Source organism: Physeter macrocephalus, chromosome 17, assembly GCF_002837175.3.
Source record: "Physeter macrocephalus isolate SW-GA chromosome 17, ASM283717v5, whole genome shotgun sequence".
Lineage (NCBI taxonomy): Eukaryota > Metazoa > Chordata > Mammalia > Artiodactyla > Physeteridae > Physeter > Physeter macrocephalus.
The window spans coordinates 8,005,916-8,026,594 of record NC_041230.1 but is presented as its reverse complement, the minus strand read 5'-3'; the positions used below and the strand labels follow the sequence as shown (position 1 = coordinate 8,026,594).

The following is a 20,679-nucleotide window of genomic DNA, read 5'->3' as shown; positions in this document are numbered from 1 at the left end:
ACTACTGTGGCCTCTCCCGTTGCGGAGCACAGGCTCCGGACGCGCAGGCTCAGCGGCCATGGCTCACGGGCCCAGCCGCCCCGCGGCATGTGGGATCCTCCCGGACCGGGGCACGAACCCGTGTCCCCTGCATCGGCAGGCGGAATCTCAACCACTGCACCACCAGGGAAGCCCAAGAAATGAGTGTTAGACTAAACAATTTTGGTAATATACTAGGAATTGAGGTCCAAAAATATAAATGCAAAATTTAAAAACCAAGAGCCATACCCTTCCTGGCCTCTATTTTAATAGAAGGCAGAGTCCTAACAGCCCCATATATCCCAACAGGGAACTCTGAAGAGACTCTAGAACTGCAGTTCCCTCTCCAGGATCAGAGAGAAGGGCTAGGAGCACTGCTGTTTGAGACTCCATACACTGGGAAACAGGACAAAGGGGCAGAATTTGCAATCCTGTCTCATATAAGCAGCTGGCTCTCAGGCATGCAATTCAACTTCCTACTTAATTTCATCATTAATAATTGCCATGTTAACTGTTTACATATATTACAGTCAAGTAATCCTCACAAAAACATGGAAGGCTGTAATTATTTTAGTTTTACAGATAACCAAACTGAGTCTGAAAGTATAATCACCTTTTCAGGTTCTCCCAACTAAAAGACCTGACATCCATGTGAAGGTCTAATGCCAACATCTATACATGTGCCAATAATCAAGAGTGGATACTTCCACTACTCTTTCTGGAAGAACATGTGAGAAATTCCCCCATGCAAATGCCTTAAGAAAGCTGACCAGGAAAGTGACTCATTCTTCTGTCACTAAAGTAGCCTCAACTCATGGCTTCAAGCAATCTGCTTTTCTCTGTCATACAATTTATTGTCTCCCTGTCCCAAGCTCTGTGAATAAAGTAGGGTACAGCAAATATTCTAAGAACTAGAATCAATGTGAAATGATGCTCTAAAAAGGAAACATTTTTTCCAGCTGTCTCTAAAAGGGACCCAATCATAATAGCAGCAATTTTGCCCCCAATTCATGTGCAGTCCTAGCATCCAAATACAGTAACTGCCAAAAGGGTACAGGACTCCATGGAAAATTTACTTCTATCAATACATCACAAAAACCTTTGCATTTGCTCGGGAAGAGATGTCTGAAATACTTTTAAAAAGAAAGAAAACCTTCTATTAGGAGGAAGAGAGCAAGTGGAATTTTAACACACCTGAAGAAGCTTAGCCACATTTCCTTTTGACTCATTTACATCAATCGAGGCAATTTTAAATTATCAATTTTCAAATGGTTGTTTTTTAACAATGTTATTGAAACAATGTTCACAAATCCTAAAACAACTCAAGTTTTATAGAGTAATATATATTTCCTATTAAAATGAGCTCTACTGTGGGCCATCTTTTTCTTCTTGGTCAAGAGGAAAGACAAAAAATAGAAAATATAGTATATAAGGAAAACGCAATCTTACTTTAGACTCTCAGGCCCCCAAATCCATCTAGCAAGACCTTTTGCTGAGAAAAATTATTTGAAAACTTCTATTTCTGATTTCATAACGTCTTTCTGTTCCTGACCAAGGTTCTTGGACTCCTTAATCAATAGAAATTGCTAAGAGGCCAGATGAGAAATTCAGGCAAGGCTTTATTGGGACTCATGCTGCAACACAAGGGAGCAAAAACAAGTAACAGATGCCCTTGCTCGCTCTTGGTGTTTGCGTGGGGGTGTGAGCTGATCCCTAAATGGGGTGAGGGTCAGGCTGGAAGGGTGGCTTAGGTGGTTGGCCCACCTCCTTTGTGGTGCTGTGTGCAGGGATTATGTAGAGTACCCTGATTTTGCCCTTGACACCTCAGAAGTGGCAGTTGGGTTTTTGGTCTTTTGGTATCTTGTTGTTCATAATTTGCCCCAACTGTGCATGCATGCAGTTATTTTTAGTCCTATATAGTTTTTTTGTATTCTGTTGCTCCAAGAGACATTTATCCAGGTGCACGCACTGTAGCAAAGGGTGCCAGGTTCCAGGTCCCAGCCTGTCTCATTTCAAAAGTATATGCTTGTTTTCTCCCTCCCTAAATTCCTTGGAAGGTAGCTAACTTCATGACTTTGGACAGAAAACATTTAGGATGGGTCTGGAATATCCTATTATTGCCAGAAAGTAAAGTTGCTTGCAGAGATGTCAGGGCAACAGTGCTGAAGGGAGCAAGGAGTTAGCTTAAAGTGGCCCCAGTGGCTAAATTCTGATAATTTGAGCATCAAAATATATATATACATTATAATTAAAATGTGTTTAGACTGTAGAAGGCCATGAGTTCATGAGACTAAAAAGAAAAATGTTAAAATGCAATACACAAATACAGAGGCATAATAAAATGAGAATTTAGTAAGAACAAAGTATAAAACATATATATATACACCCACATACATATACCTATATGCATTTCCTTTCCGTTAGGTAGATAAGGGCTATACATGTGTATACGTGTGTACGTGTATATGTAGCATGAATAGACAGATCTCTCATCTCTCCCAGGTCTTTAATCAAAAGTTAACTTCAAAAGAGGCCTTCACTGGCCACACAATCTAAAATATCAACCTGGTCACCCAGCTCTTCCTTCATCTTTTTCTCCTTAGAAGTTACTCTCTTACATAGTATATGTTTTACTAATATATATATTTTTTATTGTCTATCTTCTTCACTAGAAATTAGCTCTATGAAGGCAAGGATTTTTGTCTGTTTAACTCACAACTGTTACCTCCAAAGCCTGGATTAGAACAAAGCCTGCAACAGAGTAGGTGCTCAATACAAAAATTTTAAATAAAACACATACACATAAACACACAAATACAAACCTTCTACTTAAGCAAGAGTAAGTAAAGAAAACTCTTCTATATGACAAGCAAAAACTGCATAAACTGTAACAAGGCAGAAAGATATGTTCAGCACAATAACCAGATTAAAAAAGAAATCCAAAAATTCATTGCCATTGATCACACTCAACCAAGTGGAAAAAGTTTAACCAGTGTGTACTAAATGGATTAGTTCATGTCCTAAAGATAATTAACTAAACAGACTCAAACTCTTATCTCTTAGGATAGGAAATATCTAGCTGGTCCTAATATCTATAACATACTAATAAAGCATTAAAGCATGAGTTTTTAATAATGCTAAAAGACCAAGTCAATATATCACAATAAGACAGTGGATTTTACAGTTGCAGATAAACAAAATTTAGGTACCTCACTGTGAGGAGAAACATCAGATTGTAAGGTACAAACACCTGTGCTAAAGGCATGGGTGTAACAGATTTTATCAACATTACAAGTGAAGTTTAACTGTAAAAACAGAATCAGTGGCTTGGGTTTATATCACATTGGAGGAAGAAATCAGGTGCCATACTTAGATCAAGAATCAATTAGTGAACAACTCAGACTCATCACTGGTCTGAGTCACTTTTTCCTTTAAGCTTAGTAAGTTTAGAGTAACCCTGAGGAGCTTTCTGATGTAAGTTATAACTAAACCCTTAGGACATATTAAAATAAGTGTTCCTATACCTCCAGAAAATATGAGAGAATAAAGGAATGATTACATGAATTTAGCTTATGATTATTAATATATTTTAGATTAGATATAATGCAAGTTTGGCAGTGTTTTAAAACCATTATATTTGTTTCTGTTCAAGGTTTGAAGTATTCAATTATACTAGATCTGTAATTTAAGTTGTTCAAAGGGAATTTGTCTTAATATTTAAGAAAAATAATTTTCAGATTTTTATTAGATATAAGTATAAATTGACTATTAAAGAAATTATATTAGTAGTCATTGTTTTGCTCCACGCACATATATACACATGTAAATCCTTCACTTTTTCATAATTCATTTGTCCTGATCTGTTTTTATAGATGCTCTCCAGACAATGCCCAAGATTATAACTGGTTCTAACTGTTCAAAGTGGCAACGTCTCCATATTAAAGTTTACCTTCGTATATACACTCAGATAAAACAGGAATATACTGCCCCACACCCTCCTTTTCCTCACTACTCTGAATAGTAATGATCTATACTCTAGAAATTCTAGGCTCCAACTGCTTTACTTTAACCATTAGTTGAAAATGGCTCATTCTTTTTGTCTGCCAGCAATGTCTTGTCTAATATGTCTAGTTCCAAAGAAGTTATCCATAAACTTCTTAAACCAAGTTTACAACCCACCCACAAAAGAAGATCTCATTTACAATTCTATCTTATTCTATCACATGATATGTTTAAACCCACGCTGAAAGTAGAAAATCAAATAATTCCTTTAAGATGAAGAGCCATTCATTAAACTGATGGATCCATTATTCTCTTAGCTGGCCAATCTTTCTTTAAAGGTCTATAGTGAGTCACTGCCACAGATGATTTTAATTCCCTATGAGAAAGCCTGGTAATAAGTTTTACTAAGTGAATTTTTAAAAATTCTTCCTTATTGTGAAACAGACTAATGAATACTAAATTAGTTTTTATCAACAAATAAAATGTAACAGTTCTCTCAGCTTTATGAAGGCTGTGTATTTAACTTTCATATACTTGTTATGAGGTTTATCCTCAGGATAAACAATTATGCCATATAAAAGATTAAGGCTTTCTCACATGTGTAGCAAACATGGGGTGTATGAGTCAGGACTCCGATTCCAAGAGGCAAAAACCCAAGTCAAATTAACATAAGCAGAAAAAAGAAAATTTATTGGATCACAAAAATGAAAAAGTAAAAGACGGTGTAGACTTCAGACATGACTGGATCCAGAAAATCAAACAGCATCCTCAGATTTCTGTCTCTGACCTCAGTTTTCCTTTGTGTTAGATTTATCCTGGGAAGGCTTTCTTCATGTGGTGGCAAAAAGGCTACTGGTGAGTTTTTAACCTTACTAAATCCTTGAAACTTGCAATTCTGGGGTGGGGAAAAAAATTTTTTCTTACTACCCATAACAATAACCCCTTAGGACTCTACTGGTCTAGACAGGGCCATTTGTAAATCCCTTATCTATCATGAGGTTGAAAAAAATAATTGGCCTGCCTATGAGCAATCTACTGCTCTCCCTGATTAAACAATTTCATCAGAATGATATGCATTGAGGGTGAGGTAAGTCTCAAATGGGGTACAGAACAGATCCAAAAGTAACAGATGTCTACTACTCAGGCTATTTCAAATAAGGGATGCTCATGAACTGAAGGCTTCTCCATAGGTACTACATTCATAGAATTACTAACTGAAGAACTCACTGATATTTATTTAATAAGGACTGAACGGTGACTAAATGTTTTCTTTCTTATACTTGTTATACATAATCAGAGAGTTTCTCTATTATGAATTTTCTGATGTCGTCGAAGAGCTGAAGCACAGCTAAAATTGTTCCCACATTCATTACAGATATAGGGTTTTTCTCCAGCATGAATTCTCTGGTGTAGCCTAAGGGACAAGATCTGATGGAAAGCCTTCCCGCATTCATTACATTCATAAGGTTTCTCTCCAGTATGAATTCTCTGATGTTGATTAAGGTATGAGCCACAACTGAAGGCCTTCCCACATTTGTTACATTCATAGGGTTTCTCTCCTGCATGACTTCTCTTATGATGGATTAGAACTAAAGCATCACTGAAGGCTTTCCCACATTTACTGCATTCAAAAGGTCTCTCTCCAGTATGAATTCTATGATGTCGATTAAGTTGTGAGTCAGTCCTAAAAAACTTCCCACATTTGATGCACTCATAGGGCTTTTCACCAGTGTGAATTCTCTGATGTTGATTAAGGTGTGAGCGATAGCCAAAGGTCTTTCCACATTCATTACATTTAAAGGGTTTCTCTCCTGTGTGAATTCTTTGATGTAGAGTAAGGGCTATGCGTCTGCTGAAGGCTTTTCCACATTGATTACATTCATAGGGTTTCTCTCCAGTGTGAATTCTCTGATGTTGATTAAGGTGTGCACTCTGTCTGAAGGCTTTGTTACATTCCTTACATTCATATGGTTTCTCTCCTGTGTGAATTCTCTGATGTTCTACAAGGAAGGCATAACGGCTAAAGGCCTTCCCACATTCATTGCATGCAAAGGGTTTCTCTCCAGTGTGGATTCTCTGATGTTGAGCAAGGTGTGCACTCTGTCTGAAAGCTTTGTTACATTCCTTACATTCATATGGTTTCTCCCCAGTATGAGCTCTCTGATGCTCACTGAGAAAGAAGTCATGGCTAAAGGCTTTTCCACAGTCATTGCATGCATATGGTTTTTCTCTACTGTGAATTCTCTGAGGTTGAGTAAAGAACGAGTAACAGCTAAAGGCAGCACCACATTCAACGTATCCATGGGATAATCTTCCAAGATGAGTTGTGTGATGTTGAGTAAGTAACGAGTGGAAACTTAAGAGATGTGAAAAATCATTACTTTCGTAACGTTTCTCCCCAGGAGGAATTTCTGCATCTTTACTAAGGTATGTACTCTGGTTGAATTCTTCACATTCATTACCTATCAAAGACTCCTTCTCAGCATGTAGTCTTTTATGTTCAGTTAGAACTGAATTTGGGGGGAACATTTTATCATAAATATCAAATTTATGTACTTGCTCTACTGTGGGAACTCTCTGTTGTGTTAAAAGTACTGAGTTCAAGAGAACACTTCTCTCAGAATTATTATATTCATTGTCTCTTTTCATGGCAGAGATTTCCTTAAGAGTTGTCACTTGCCTGAAATGCCTCTCTTGATTTCCCTGATGCTGCTCAAATTCACCCTCATATTTCCAGGCTTCTCTGAAACTGGAGGATTCAAGGCCATAACTTGTAAGTCTTTCCATTATCACCCCCTGGGATATTTCCTCTTCATCAATGTACCATTTTGGAGATAATGCCTTGATTTCATACAAAGAGTCCCATTCTGAAAAATATCAAGAAAGCAAATGTCTCCTTTTTACCTTTGCAAGGAGAAAGAAAACTGTTATAGAAGAAATTAAAGAATTTACTTGGGGGAAAGAGGGGAGAAAGTCATGGTTCTGACTTTTTTTTATCAATTTACATTCCTGTCAGGAACATGAAATATGTCTTCGAACTCATTCACACTGGCTAACATCATTCTAAAAATATTTGCCCTTACAAGTAAAGAGTACCTCATTATTGTTTTAATTTGCAATTCTATGATTATAAAATTGAGCATTTTCATATATATTTATGTACCTTTTATATATTTTGTGGTTTCTTCTTTGGTGAATTCCTTATTCAGGTACTTTGAATATATTTTAATTACACTGGCATTTATTTTAAGTGGTTTATAGAAGTCATTATAAATTTAAGACATTAAGGCTTTATGAGCATTTTTCTCCCTCAAATCACATGTCATCTTCATTTATAATTTTATTGTCACATGTCATCTTGATTTATAATGCTTCTGATAAAATTTTTTAAAAATTTGCATGAACGCAAATCTTCCAATTTTTCCATTATAGAGCCTGGCCTTTATGTCATTTTAAGAAAGACTTTCCAAAACCCAATATTATACAAATATTATCCATAACTTTTAAGAAAATCTTTTTACACCACTAATTTGAAAAACTACCTTTATCTAATACTAAATTCTCATATATACATGGGTGTATTTTTGTACATTCTTCACTGTTCCACTGATCTATTTCACTCTTCTTATATCAGACCAATCTCATGGATAACAGCCAAAATTCTTAAATATTAAAAACTGAATCAAGCAGTATATTAAATAAATAATATACAGGATGAAGTATGCAATTCAGAAATACAAAAACTGTTCATCAATAGGAAATCCTTTACTATATTATTATATTATTCTCTATACTTTCCTATATTTTTAACTTCATCAGTAAAAAAAGAAAAAAAGATTTCCAGAAATAAAAACTTGACTCTCCATCCTGATAGAGAACATATCTACCAAGAAAAAGTGACCCAAAATGGTCAAGACTAAAACATGTCCTGATAAAATGACTTTAAAATGAAAGAAAGAACCATCTAGGAGATCAGAACAAAATATAAAGGCACTTATACATAAAGGGAAAATATCAAGCTGGCATCAGACTTCTTTGTAACAACATTCAACACCAATACTATACTATAAGCAACTTAAGGAAAGAATGGCCAATTATGAACAAGGTGGAGCTTAGGGGGCCATTGTTTGCATGAACTCTTTTTGAGGAAACTGCTAGAGAGCAGATTTCAGCCAATCCAGAGATGTCCAGAGAAATTTCAGCAAAATGACCTAGTGGAAAACACTAAATATATTTAACTACAGAATTAAGACAAAAGGAAAGGTTGGGATAAATGTGACACAAGAGCATGTCAATATAATATGCTTGGACAATGTAAAAAGCATACAAGTAACAAAATTTGGGAAAAGAAGGTGGGGAGTATAATAAGGCTACTTTTTGATGCATCTGTAACAGGTAAAAAAATCAAAGGCTAGTTTTTAAAGCTGACCAATCAAGTAATAGAAGGAATAAATACTGTCTAAAGAAACAGAGCACTATAACCACGAAGGCACTAGAACAAAAGAAGAATCTTTCTAATTATTATAAAAACTAAAGTATTACACGACCAAAAAAAAGGCTAGGAAAACAGACAAGCTAAAGTCTTTTTTAAAAACTGTAAAAATCAGAAAATATAACACAAAACAATGTATAGAATTAAGCCCAAACATATCAAAAACGTGGTTGGACTTTCACCTGTTAAATTGAAATGATATCCAGGTTGGTTCACAAAGCAAAACTCAATTCTATACTGCATATAAAGCTCACGTTTAAAACAAGGTGATTTTACAAAGCTGAAAATAAAAAGATGATAAAGGCCCTAAAGAAAGCATAAAAAGGCAAGAAACAGATTCTCCCCGAGGGCCTTCAGAAGGAAGGCAGGCTGCCAACATTTTGATTTTAGCCCTGTAGGACCCATTTTGAACTTCTGACCTGGATCCAGAGGTATATGATAATAAATTTGTGTTGTTTTCAGCAGCCATAAGAAACTAATACAAAAAGCAGACAGGTACAACCTTTTGGGGAGGAATTTGGCAATTCCTAAACTACATATGCACTTACTTAGCAATCCTACATCTACGAAACAACCCTGAAAATAAAGCCTCAACAACAGGAACGTACATATTTACAAGGTTATTTATTGCAGCATTGTCTGTAATTGTAAACTACTGCAAACATCCTAAATGTTCACACATTATAGAGTATTGAATAAATTACCATAACATCCACAGAACGGAGTATTCTGCAGCTGTTAGAAAAATGAGGAAGCTCTCCATGAACTCATACGGAGTGATTTCCTGTACAGCTGACCCCCCGAACAACGCAGGGGCTATGGGTATAACTGTACAGTCAGCCCTCTGAATCTGCAGTTCAGCATCCATGGATTCAACCTACCTCAGATGGTGTAGTAAGTATTTATTGAAAAAATTCGCATATAAGTGGACCCTCGCAGTTCAAACCATGTCGTTATAGCTAAGTGAAAAGAGCAAATGCAAATCTACAGGTATATCTGCTCATTTGTGCAAAAGAAACGTAAAAAGGACAAACCTGAAAATAAAGACTGGTGATCTACAAGGGGTGGGTAAGGAAAGGGCAGGAAGAAGTAGGGAACAGAAACAAGATAGTAAGGATGAGGAGGGAGCAACACTTTTCTGAGGATACATTCTTGTAAAGGTCTGATTCTTAGGAGCATAGTAATGTTTCAGACACACACACACACAAAAGTAAAATCAACCAGGATGTAGCAGGAATCAACAGAAACAAATGAACCTAGAAGAACTAACCTAAGTAACTCTGGAAAATAGTTTTTGACTGAATACTTAAGACTAAAAAATAAAAAAGTACATTTGTACCTAAATACAAATAATGTAATCTACTTAGTAAATTTATTTCTCACAGAGGAACAGGTTAGAAATTCTGAGACTACTTTGTGTGTACACTTAAATTGAGGAAATAATTAAATACATTGCTTCTCACTGTCAGAAGAAGAAATTAAAAATAAGTAAAGGAGAAAGGCTATGATAAACCCTGTGGAGGGTAGGATTAAAATCAAGGTATCAATATAAACCAATAATTTAATATATTTTTAAAAAATAAAGGCAGAAATAAATATAGAAGCGTGTGTCTGTCTAGAAGTGTGTGTTGGTGTACATACATATATTTTCCAGCTCAATCTGCTGTGAGGGCCTAGAAGAAATAACTTCCAGTAGCAATAAGTACACCTAGTACCCAGACCTTGGTTTCTAAACATCATTTCCCAATAAAAGGAACCAGGGCTCCTTGGAGAAGTGGTTGATTCAAGGCTGGGGAAAGGAAAACAAGATCAACCTGGAACACCTGGAACCACGAAGTGGGGCATGTTAAAAGGTCATAGGAACCAACTTGAAGAAGATCTCAATGGTCAAAGCTGGAACACTTTGAGCAACAAAATAATGATACAGTAGTTTTAACTCATAGGGAAAAAAACCCCTATCATTCCATAAATATGAAGAAATATTTTAATATATAAACAAATGGGAGAGATGAAACAGCTCTTCCAGACAGAACAATCCTAGCTAATATGTGTAAAGAAAAGAAGGAAATAAAAATGTCAACATTAGGTAATACCACAACAGTGGTAATTGTTGCAGACAAGATCCAACAAGGCTGTGGATGCTAAAATTAGTGGGCAAAAGTTTCAAAAGACACTGAATAGTATCAAGTATCTTCCCCAAATATTTATTAATTATAAATAGAAAAATAGTAACTTTACAATGGAGAAACCAGGCAGATACCACCTTCACCAAGTGATGAAAATTAACATCATTGATAATAAGATATATCAATATTATCAACCCTTTGGTATGATGCACTCACTGAGAAGGATACAACATTATTTCTGTGGCACTCTTTTAAAAAATGCACTACCTCAATCTAATCATGAGAAAACGTTAGATAAACCCAAATAGAATGCAAGCAAATGTAATCAGCCATTTGTCTAGAGTGAAGCATATCTGAAGACTCTGGAGAGATTTCTCCAAGAAGGTAAAATCAATAGATAACCTAATGTGTCTGAGTGTCTTAAGAGATTTAAACAATTGATCAGAAGTTAAGAATTGAGTTAGTAATACGTATATAAAAAACTAAGGAAAAAAAATAGACAAAACCCCAGATAATTATTAATGCCAAGAAAAATAAAAAGTACAGAAAAAGTAATCTTGGTATATGCACAGCACAGCTACGACTAGCACTTAATAGCCATAATAATGTAAACACTGAACAGTGGTTCAATAAAAATTAAGATATTGGTATGGGACCTAATCAAACTTACAAGCTTTTGCACAGCAAAGGAAACCATAAAAAAAAACCCAAAAGACAACCTATGGAATGGGAGAAAATGTTTGCAAATGATGAGACAAGGGCTTAATCTCCAAAATATACAAACAGCTCATGCAACTCAACGACAAAAAAACAAACAACTCAATCGAAAAATGGGCAGAAGACCTTAATAGACATTTCTCCAAAGAAGAATACAGATGGCAAGCAGGCCCATGAAAAGATGCTCAATATCACTAATTATTAGAGAAATGCAAATCAAAACTACAATTAGGTACCACCTCACAACGGTCAGAATGGCCATCATTAAGAAGTCTACAAATAACAAATGCTGGAGAAGGTGTGGAGAAAAGGGAACCCTCCTACACTGTTGGTGGGAATGTAAGTTGGTGCAGCCACTATGGAACACAGTATGGAGGTTCCTCAGAAAACTAAAAATAGAATTACCATATGATCCAGCAATCCCATTCCTGGGCATATACCTGGACAAAACTATAATTCAAAAAGATACATGCACCCTTATATTCATAGCAGCACTATTCACAATAGCCAAGACATGGAAACAACCTAAATGTCCATCTACAGATGAAAGAATAAAGAAGATGTGGTACGTACACACACACACACACACACACACACACACACACACACACACACAATGGAATACTACACAGCCATAAAAAAGAACGAAATAATGCTATTTGCAGCAACATGGATGCAACTAAGAGATTACCATAATAAGTCATAAAGAGAAAGACAAATACCATATGATATCACTTATATGTGGAATCTAAAATATAGCACAAATGAACCTATCTACAAAACAGAAACAGACTCATAGACATAGAGAACAGACTTGTGGTTGCCAAGAGGGAGGGGGTGGGGGAGGGAAGAACTGGGAGTGTGGGATTAGCAGATGTAAACTATTATATACAGGATGGATAAACAACAAGGTCCTACTTATAGCACAGGGAACTATATTCAATATCCTGTGATAAACCATAATGGAAAAGAATATTAAAAAAACGAATGTCCATATGTGTATAACTGAGTCACTTTGCTGTACAGCAGAGATTGGCACAACGTGGTAAATCAACTACACTTCAATTTTAAAAATAAATAAAACTTAAAAAATTATGATATCAGTGAGATAGGAAGATAGAAATTGTGTGTGTGCATGTGCATGCTCACACACATGTTGGATTCAGGATAAGAAAGTACTAAATTCTTATTTTCTTAGTGAAGATATTGGATGAGGACTAAACCTGAAAAAGACAATCAAGAAATAGCAACATAAACATATTTATTAGAGACATGAAGGAAACACCAAAAGAAGCTGCAAAAGTAAAGAAAATGGATCCCTCTAGGGAGAGGGAAACTGGGAAGCAGGGCAAGAGACATCCTTTTTTAAAGGAATAAGCCTTATAAAACAACCTGTCTCTTCAACCAATGTGCATGCATAACTTTGATAATAACTTTGATAAAAATAAAAACTCTAAAAAGAAATCTAGAAATGTATATAACTCTGTCCATAAAGGGGAAAGAAAAACGTAAAAGGAACAAGATTCAGGGTATAGGTAGAAATATTATTGAGAATATAACTTGATAGAAATAGAGAGGAAATGACCCCCTGAAGCCCAGGACAGCCTCCTCAAATGCAGGGCAGTCTTCTTATGACCACTTGGGCTGTCACCTTACAACAGCCCTCCCTGTTCCCCGTCACTCACCTGCATATTGACCATCTGACATCTCTCTCTCCACCATGCAAGGATCCTTCCCTTGCTCCAATAAGGAGATCATGTTGGGCTTAGAAATGGAAAGTCCTGTTTACAGGAGAAGAAAAATGAGAGCCAGCAAGACAGACAGACAGATAAACAAATTAACTTGCTATTGCTGTTCCAGACTCAGACTCAATCTCTTGGTCATTAGGCAAGAAAGGACATTAGAGGAAGGGCCAGAGAATGGAAAGATGCTTGAACGGAAAATGAGAAAGACAAAGCTTCTTTCATAGCAGCAGTTCTCAAAGTACTAGAGCAGAAGAACAATCACCTAGGAACTTATTAGAAATGCAAATTCTCAGGCTGCCCCAACCCAGACCTACTGAATCAGAAGCCACAGTGGTTCACAAATTTTAATGGGCATCAGAACCACTTGGAGGGCTCATTAAAACCCAGACTATTAGGCCTATTCCCAGATTCTGTAGGTCTATAGTGGGACCCCATAATTTGCAATTAAAAAAATTCCCACGCCATACTAATACTGCTATCCCAAACCATCATTCTAAAGCAAAGGGAACTATACTCATTTATAACTCTATGAAACTACTTTGAATAATTTCCTGGGAACACGAAGTAGAAATCCAGCTAAGCATTTAAGATGCCCTAGATATTCCCAATGGAGGAAGCAAAAACACCTCATAGGGAAGATTTGAATTATGGGGGATACATATCCTTACCAAGCCATACCAAGTTCCTGTAGTTCTCCAACATGACATCTCTGTACAAATCCTTCTGAGATGAGTCCAGCCATTCCCACTCCTCTTGGGAAAAATTTAGAGCCACATCCCTGAAGGTCACCAAACCCTGAAATTTTTAAAAAAAAGGTTGTTTGCCAAGTACTCCCATATGGTCCTAGCATCTTCCTCAGTCTCTCTCAGAAGAATTTAACTCAGTTGATCATCTCCTTGAAATGCTTTCTACTGTTGACTCACAGGACCCACACTCTCCTGGTTTTCCTTCTACATCAGTCCTTCTTAGTCTCTTTTGCTGGTTCCTCCTCTTCTTGTCAGCCTCTTATATTGAATGCCTTAAGCTCAGTCCTTGGACCTCTTTCCTATCTACATTCGCCACAACCCTACCCTCAAGATAATCTCATCCTGTCCCATGGCTTTAAATACACTAATGACTCTCAAATTCACATCTCCAGTCCTGAACTCTAGATATATAATCAATACTTTACTTGGATATCCAACAGGTCTCTCGAATTTAATATATCTAGAACTCAATTCTTGATTCTTATCTCATCCCACCCTGTCTTCCCATCTCAGTAAATGGCATGACCATTTACACAATTGCCCAGGTCAAAAATCTTTGTAGTCATTCATGATTTCTTTCTTCCTCTCATACTCCACAACCAATCCCTGATCAAATCCCATATTTTCTATCTCCAATATACACCCAGAATCTCACCAGCTCCAATGCCACCACCATGGTCCAGGCAACTATCACCTCCCACATGGATTACTGCAGCAGTCTCCTGACTGGCCTCCCTGCTTCCATTCTTACCTCTCTGCTATTTATTTTCCTTTTAAAACATAAATCAAATCACATCACAAACACCCCAATGGTTCTCCTTCACCTTTAGAACAAAAATCAAAGTTCTGGTCATGACTTTTAAGGGCCTGCATAATTTGGTCCCCAGCTACTGCTCTAATCTCACAGTGCACATTTCCCTCTGAGGATACAGGCTTATTGCTATCCCTGGAACACATCAAACATTCTCTCACCACAGGAACTTTGTACTTGCTATTCCTTCTACTTTTTAAAGCTCTTCCCCAGATCTCCACAAAACTTACTCCCTACTTTCACTAAGGTTTTCCTTTGCTCAACTGTCACTTTCTCAGAAAAGCCATCCTTGACCTCCCTATTTGATAATCACACTCCATCCTTTATTTCACTTGCATTCATCTCCAACACAACAAATCGTGATCCATCTAAAGAGGAAAAGTTCTGTTCCATCATACATTTAAGCACAACTCTGAGTAAAAAAAAGCAACTAAATGTTTTGTAGGATTATATGAACAAATAGTGGAGAGAGAGAAGTGAAGAGAGTGCTCACTGGGCTACTTGTGACTCTCTCTGAGGTCCCAAAGTCCTGAAAAATGATGTGGAATTTCTGGAAACAAAGAGAAAACATCAACTTACCTGGGACATGGCTTTACATAGTCCAACAGCCATTCTTCCTTCCTTCTTCAATTTTCTCTTCTGGAGAACAAAGTCCTGAGAGGCGAGAGTTAAACAAGAAAAAAAATGGCAGAGCAGCCCTATGTTGCTGATCTGAGACTCACAGAGTTTTTTGCCCCTTTATAGTCCCTAGTTTCTTTACATGGACCAGCCCTACCCTGTTCCAAGATCTGAGAAAAAAGGCCAAAGCTGAACTTAACCCCTGAAGTCCTGACTGATATTAAGGACACAGCCTGAACTCAACAAAATCTAAAGTCCATCCTATCGCCAATAAGACAATTTATGATCTAGCCCTGGCTGCCCCTTAGACCACATTTCCCACTCTTCTCCCCCTTATTCACCCTACTCCAGGCATACAGATTTCCTTATAGTTCCTCAAACACTGTCCACACTCCTTTTTCAAGGCTGTGGCCTTGGCTTTTCCTTCTGCCTGGACACGGCACATTCCCTCTCTTCATTCTTATCTGTGCTCAACTGTTACAACATTGGAGGGACCTCCCTATTCTACCTAAAGAGAATCTCCCTCCCAGTTATTACTTTTCCTTATCTTGATTTATTTTTCTTCTTAGCATTTAACATCATTGGACATGTTACTTTATTTTTTCTGTTAACTGTTGTCTTCCCAAACAATAGTATAAGATTTAAGACAGCCAGGATTTGTTGGGTTCACTGGTATATCTCTAGTGCTAGAATAATGCCAGAACTACTGTAAGTGCTAAAAACATATCTGATAAACAAATAAATCTTACTGTGGCTCCTGTAATATAAACAACGTTACACATGTTGTGTATGTCATTATCTTATTAAATCTTCACAAAACTGCAAAGGTAGGTATTATTATCCCCATTTTACCACCAAGTGAAATTGAGGTTCAAACAGCTTAAACAGCTAACTCAAAGTCATAAGAGTCAAACTGCAGTGTGGCTCAAAAACTGGTCCTCTTTCAAGAGACCACAATGTTTGTATGGGAAATATTTAACATAACCTGAGAAATAAATGCTACATGTTTTTTACAGAAGCATATTCGGAGGCGGCAGGTGTTACCTTTATTACTCCACAAAAATTCAGCCTGAGGCAAACATTGACAAATTTCAATACCAAACCAAAAAGAAACTGCACAGCCTGAAACAAGTTCCTTGTCTTCTCAGAGCCAACATTTCTTCACTCTGAAAACAAAGACAGTTGTGTTTGACTTAGAATTTAAGATATAAAACCCTCTAATTCTGGGCTACTCTGCACTAACCAACTCAATCTGTAAGAAAATTATTTCCTTAGTGCAATGCAGCTTGAATTTGTCCATAAAAGCCTTTGCAACCCAAGAGGAGAATCAGTGAAGTCTTCTCAGCACCTGGGCGCTCTAAGTAGCACCTGCATAAAAGAAATAGCTTTTAAATTGCTGTTTCAAATCGCTGTGTATCATTTGAATAATATTTTTCAAGTTTGAGATGAACCATCAGTCTCTGAAAGGTGTTGGGAAAGACTTGCGCTTTATATAGACCCCCAGACACACACTGACTCTCTACTCCTTTCCTCATTGGCTACGTGACCTTGGGCAAATCAACCCAACTGTCTGAACCTTTCCTCACGGTCAAGATTGCTTGAGCCAACTCCTGGCATAGAGAAGTGCCACTCTAATTGCCACTTAGATTTTACACACACAGTTGAAAAGGAAATGAGAGCATTTTTCTTTATTACGTGAAGTTAGAACCAAACACTTAGTTCACTTGGTATGTGAGAAAAAGAGCCATGGATCAGCCTCTCTCAGCACCAAACATGGAAGAGTTTTGACAAGGACAAACCTAAAATCTCAAACTCCATGGCCTAAGGAGAGGAAGACTGGGCTTTCAGGTTGGGCTTTCCTCCCCCAAAGGCAGCCAATATGAGGATGGTTTCACTACAGTGTCTTTAGATTGGGTTCTGTTACTCACGGCGGGACCAAACGAAGAGACCCAGGTTAAGTTCCACGTCCAGAAGGGTCCTAGTCCAAGACCACAGACAATCCTCTCCAACACCCTCAGAACTCAGGGCCCCCATTTTTCACCCTCACAGCGTGGGAAAGATCAAGAGAGTTTAGCAATTAAAAGCAAGGACTCTGGAGCCAAATAGCCTGGGCTTAAGTCCTGATTCTGTCACTTAGTAACTGTGTGAATGTGGGTGAGTAATTTTAATCTTTCTGTGTCTCACAATCACACACTAGGTCTGACATAAACATACAAATTCTCACCCAATCACACATATATATATATGGTCACATAATTGCGACTGTAATGTCACATACATACACAGTGGTATTAACACAAAGATAGAGATGATGATACACAGTTACTCCAACAGAGAGACAGTCACACACAATCTCATGCATAGTGACATACCACACAAAGTCACACATCCTGCCATAATTACACAAAATTATACCTGCAGAGATAGATGGTCATGGGCACGTAATCACACCTTCTGTCACACACATTCAAACGCAGTTATATCCACAGGGACAAGGGGTCAAACACAGTCTCACACACACACACACACACACACACACACAATGTCACACCCGCAATCTCTCACAAACCCATACACAATAACACAGTTACACTTGCAGAGACAGTCACGCACAAACACACACAGACTCGGAGTTTTATACCGGAGACAGACGGTCACAGTCGCGCACAATCACATACACGGTGACACAGAAGATCACACCCTGTCACACGCGCAGCCTGTCACACAGTCTCCTCGGCAGCGCCCTCCTGGTCCCCATCCCGCTCCGTGCCGGTCCACCCCAAGCCCGGCCCTGCCCTCTGGCTCTCGCGCGTAGCCAGGCCCTACTCACCTCCCGGCGCCGTTGGCTCTGGAAACACGCCCAACGACCCGAGACCGGCGACGTCGCCTCCCAGAATCCCCTGCGGGACGGAGCAGGGCGGGGACTGAGGCGCGCGGGACCCCGAGCTCCGCTGGGTAAACTCCAGCTGCAGGAACCTGGACTAGCGACTCAGCTTTTCCTTCCGACCCCACGGACCACGAGCCCCAGAACGCTTTGCGCCTCGGCTTCTTTACGGAAAGAACAACATTTCCCAGAGGGCCCCGAGGCACGCCTCGACATCGCGCCTGCGCTACAGGTGACCGCGGCCGCAGGTGCGGGTACCCGGAGCGCTGTGTGCGACCCTGGGCGATCTTGGGCACTCAAGTGACTCTGGGCTACTGTGTGTGAGGGAATGGTGAAGCTGTGCACGTCCGTGACTGTTATTGAATGCTCAGGTGGGGCGGTTTGTGTGTGTGACTGTCGCTGCACATTTTTGTGCTTGCTCACCACGGGGAGACGGGTTCTGTCGGTGTAGTGAGCTTCTGTATTTTCACTCACGCCCCGTGAGTGTAGGTCGTTGTGTGACAGATTGTGGGTCTGTCACGCCAAGAATGGGAGAGTGATTGTGGATGTGTGAGGAACTGTGGCTGACGTTTCATGACGTTTCTGTAACTGTGCTCTTATCCCAGAGATCGCAGGAGTTTACCCATAATGGGCGGTGTTTCTGGGCTTGTCTTTAGGGTTGAGTACGTGGGAGAAGAGTGTTTGTGTGTCTGTGTGTGTGCCTGTCTCCAGGTCTAGCTGTTCTCCCACCCCCACCCAACCCCTCACCTCCGGCCATGGGTGGAGTCAGTGTTATCCTCATTTTTATTATCCCTTCTCTGATTGCCCCATATGTGATGCCAGGCACAGAGAGTAATTATATTCCAGTTGTAGGAAGATGCTCATTTGCACCAAAGCCATGTATAATGTTGTAGCCAACAGCTCTGGGGTTTATTGCTGTTTCTCCTTTTCACTTTACAACTTTAATTAGGGCCCAGCTTTAAGAAAAACTGTCCACAGTCAGGAGGACAAGAATGTGAACCCCTGAGTGATGTTAAAGAAAACCAGAGCTGAGCAGTAGTTGAGGGGTTTTTTGTTTTGTTTTGTTTTTTTAATTCAGGAACTATTGCAATAGGGGGAAAGAGACTTCAGTATAGAACTGGGCTCAGTTCCAAATATAGCAAGAACAAGTGGCGATTTATAGGCAAGGAGCAAGTTGGGGTCGGGGGGTGGTCAGTTCATGGAAAATTACAAAGAGACATAAAGGTTAGGGGGGATTTCTCACTATACCGACCAACAGGATTCTTGCTGAGGGCTGGCCAGAGTGATCAGATACCACCTAGGTGGATGAGGAATTTAATTAGATATTGAGAGTGATCAGATATCAAGAACTCAAACTAAACTGACATGACAGAATTCTTGCTAAAAGTGGGTGTTGCAAAGACAAACACTGAAGCCCAAAGGTTGAAGCCTAGTTACGAAGAGGGTTCAGAGGAGTCTGGCTAAAAGTTTGGTCAAGGAGAGAGTCTTTGTCAGTGAAGGTTCCAAACAAACCAACATTCTTCCCCAGACCTTGGAAGATCTGGAAGGTGCACCCAAGTCAAGATCTCGGTAAGAAGGGGTGTGTGGAAGCAAAGGGAAGTTCTTGAAATAACACATACTTGGAGATTCCCTCCAATCCCCTCCCCAGAAAGAGCCCTCTAATAGCTAAAGCCCCAGAGTCTTGGACAAAGGGAGTCTGGCTACTAGGACTAAAGTAATTTGCAGTTTACTCTATGAAACTGTTGTTACATTGCATTGTTACATTCAGAAGAAAGCAAGCAATTATTTTTTAAGGCTCTACAAACATTTAATAGTTGGGTTGCTTTAATGGGAAATTTACCAGTTAGGAATTCTTTGGATGATGGGACTTCCCTAGTAGTCCAGTGGTAAAGAATCCGCCTTCCAATTCAGGGGACACAGGTTTGATCCCTGGTCTGGGAACTAAGACCCCACATGCTGCGGGGCAACTAAGCCTGCCTGCCGCAATTACTGAGCTGGGGTGCCTCAACGAGAGAGCCCACATGCCTCAAACTACAGAGCACATGCTCTGGAGCCCGAGCGCCACAACTACAGAGCCCATGCGCCCTGGAACCCATGCGCCACAACTAGAGAGAAGCCCTCGCATCACGAGAGCCCGCGCTGCAATGAAAGATCCCACATGCTTCAATGAAGATCCCACGTGCCACGATAAGACCCAAGGCAGCCAAAAAATAAATTAAAAAAAAAAAGAATTCTTTGGATGATAATTGTGGTTTGGTTCTTGACAAATATATCACACAGCTCTTCCCTGTACTTAACTATCACGCAGGCTAGAGATCTTCTTGGATGTTTCATTCTAAAGTGCTAGAAATTTAAGATACTTCCTGACTGGTAAGATGTACCTTCAGAGAAACTGTATGTATGACTATCTCTTCATATGTCAGTAATTGATCATAAGAAGACTTTTTGTCCTTTATTTTTCTTGTCTCATACCACCAACTCCAACACTGGTTTGAGCCCAGTCATCTCCAGTAGAGTACG

The 20,679-nt window shown here is 38.9% G+C and overlaps 1 protein-coding gene across 4 annotated transcripts; it reads right to left on the bottom strand.

Annotated features, from left to right (window-relative positions):
• Nucleotides 1-4,683: 4,683 nt before the first annotated feature.
• On the bottom strand, nucleotides 4,684-18,249 carry ZNF527 (zinc finger protein 527). Of its 4 annotated transcripts, none has more exons than XM_055079292.1 (7): nucleotides 18,106-18,249; nucleotides 17,204-17,317; nucleotides 16,320-16,441; nucleotides 15,237-15,311; nucleotides 13,769-13,895; nucleotides 13,041-13,136; nucleotides 4,684-6,887 (listed from the first exon to the last, which is right to left on the bottom strand). In XM_055079292.1, the coding sequence occupies exons 4-7, from the start codon at nucleotides 15,267-15,269 to the stop codon at nucleotides 5,314-5,316; spliced, it is 1,830 nt and encodes a 609-aa protein (XP_054935267.1). In that variant the 5' UTR covers nucleotides 15,270-15,311; nucleotides 16,320-16,441; nucleotides 17,204-17,317; nucleotides 18,106-18,249; the 3' UTR covers nucleotides 4,684-5,313. The 4 variants fall into 4 exon arrangements, with proteins under 4 accessions (XP_054935267.1, XP_028333930.1, XP_028333932.1 ...); XM_028478129.2 differs by lacking the exon at nucleotides 18,106-18,249 and adding an exon at nucleotides 16,519-16,643 and having other exon boundaries at nucleotides 17,204-18,070; XM_028478131.2 differs by lacking the exon at nucleotides 17,204-17,317.
• Nucleotides 18,250-20,679: the final 2,430 nt, after the last annotated feature.

Excerpts from the sequence above, each read along its gene's own strand:
- ZNF527 (XM_055079292.1), bottom strand. The coding sequence starts at position 15,269 with ATGGCTGTTGGACTATGTAAAGCCATGTCCCAG. Across the intron at positions 13,896-15,236 it reads TATGTAAAGCCATGTCCCAG|GGTTTGGTGACCTTCAGGGA; the intron begins GTAAGTTGATGT and ends TAAAAATTTCAG. Across the intron at positions 13,137-13,768 it reads CAGGAACTTGGTATGGCTTG|GACTTTCCATTTCTAAGCCC; the intron begins GTAAGGATATGT and ends TCCTGTAAACAG.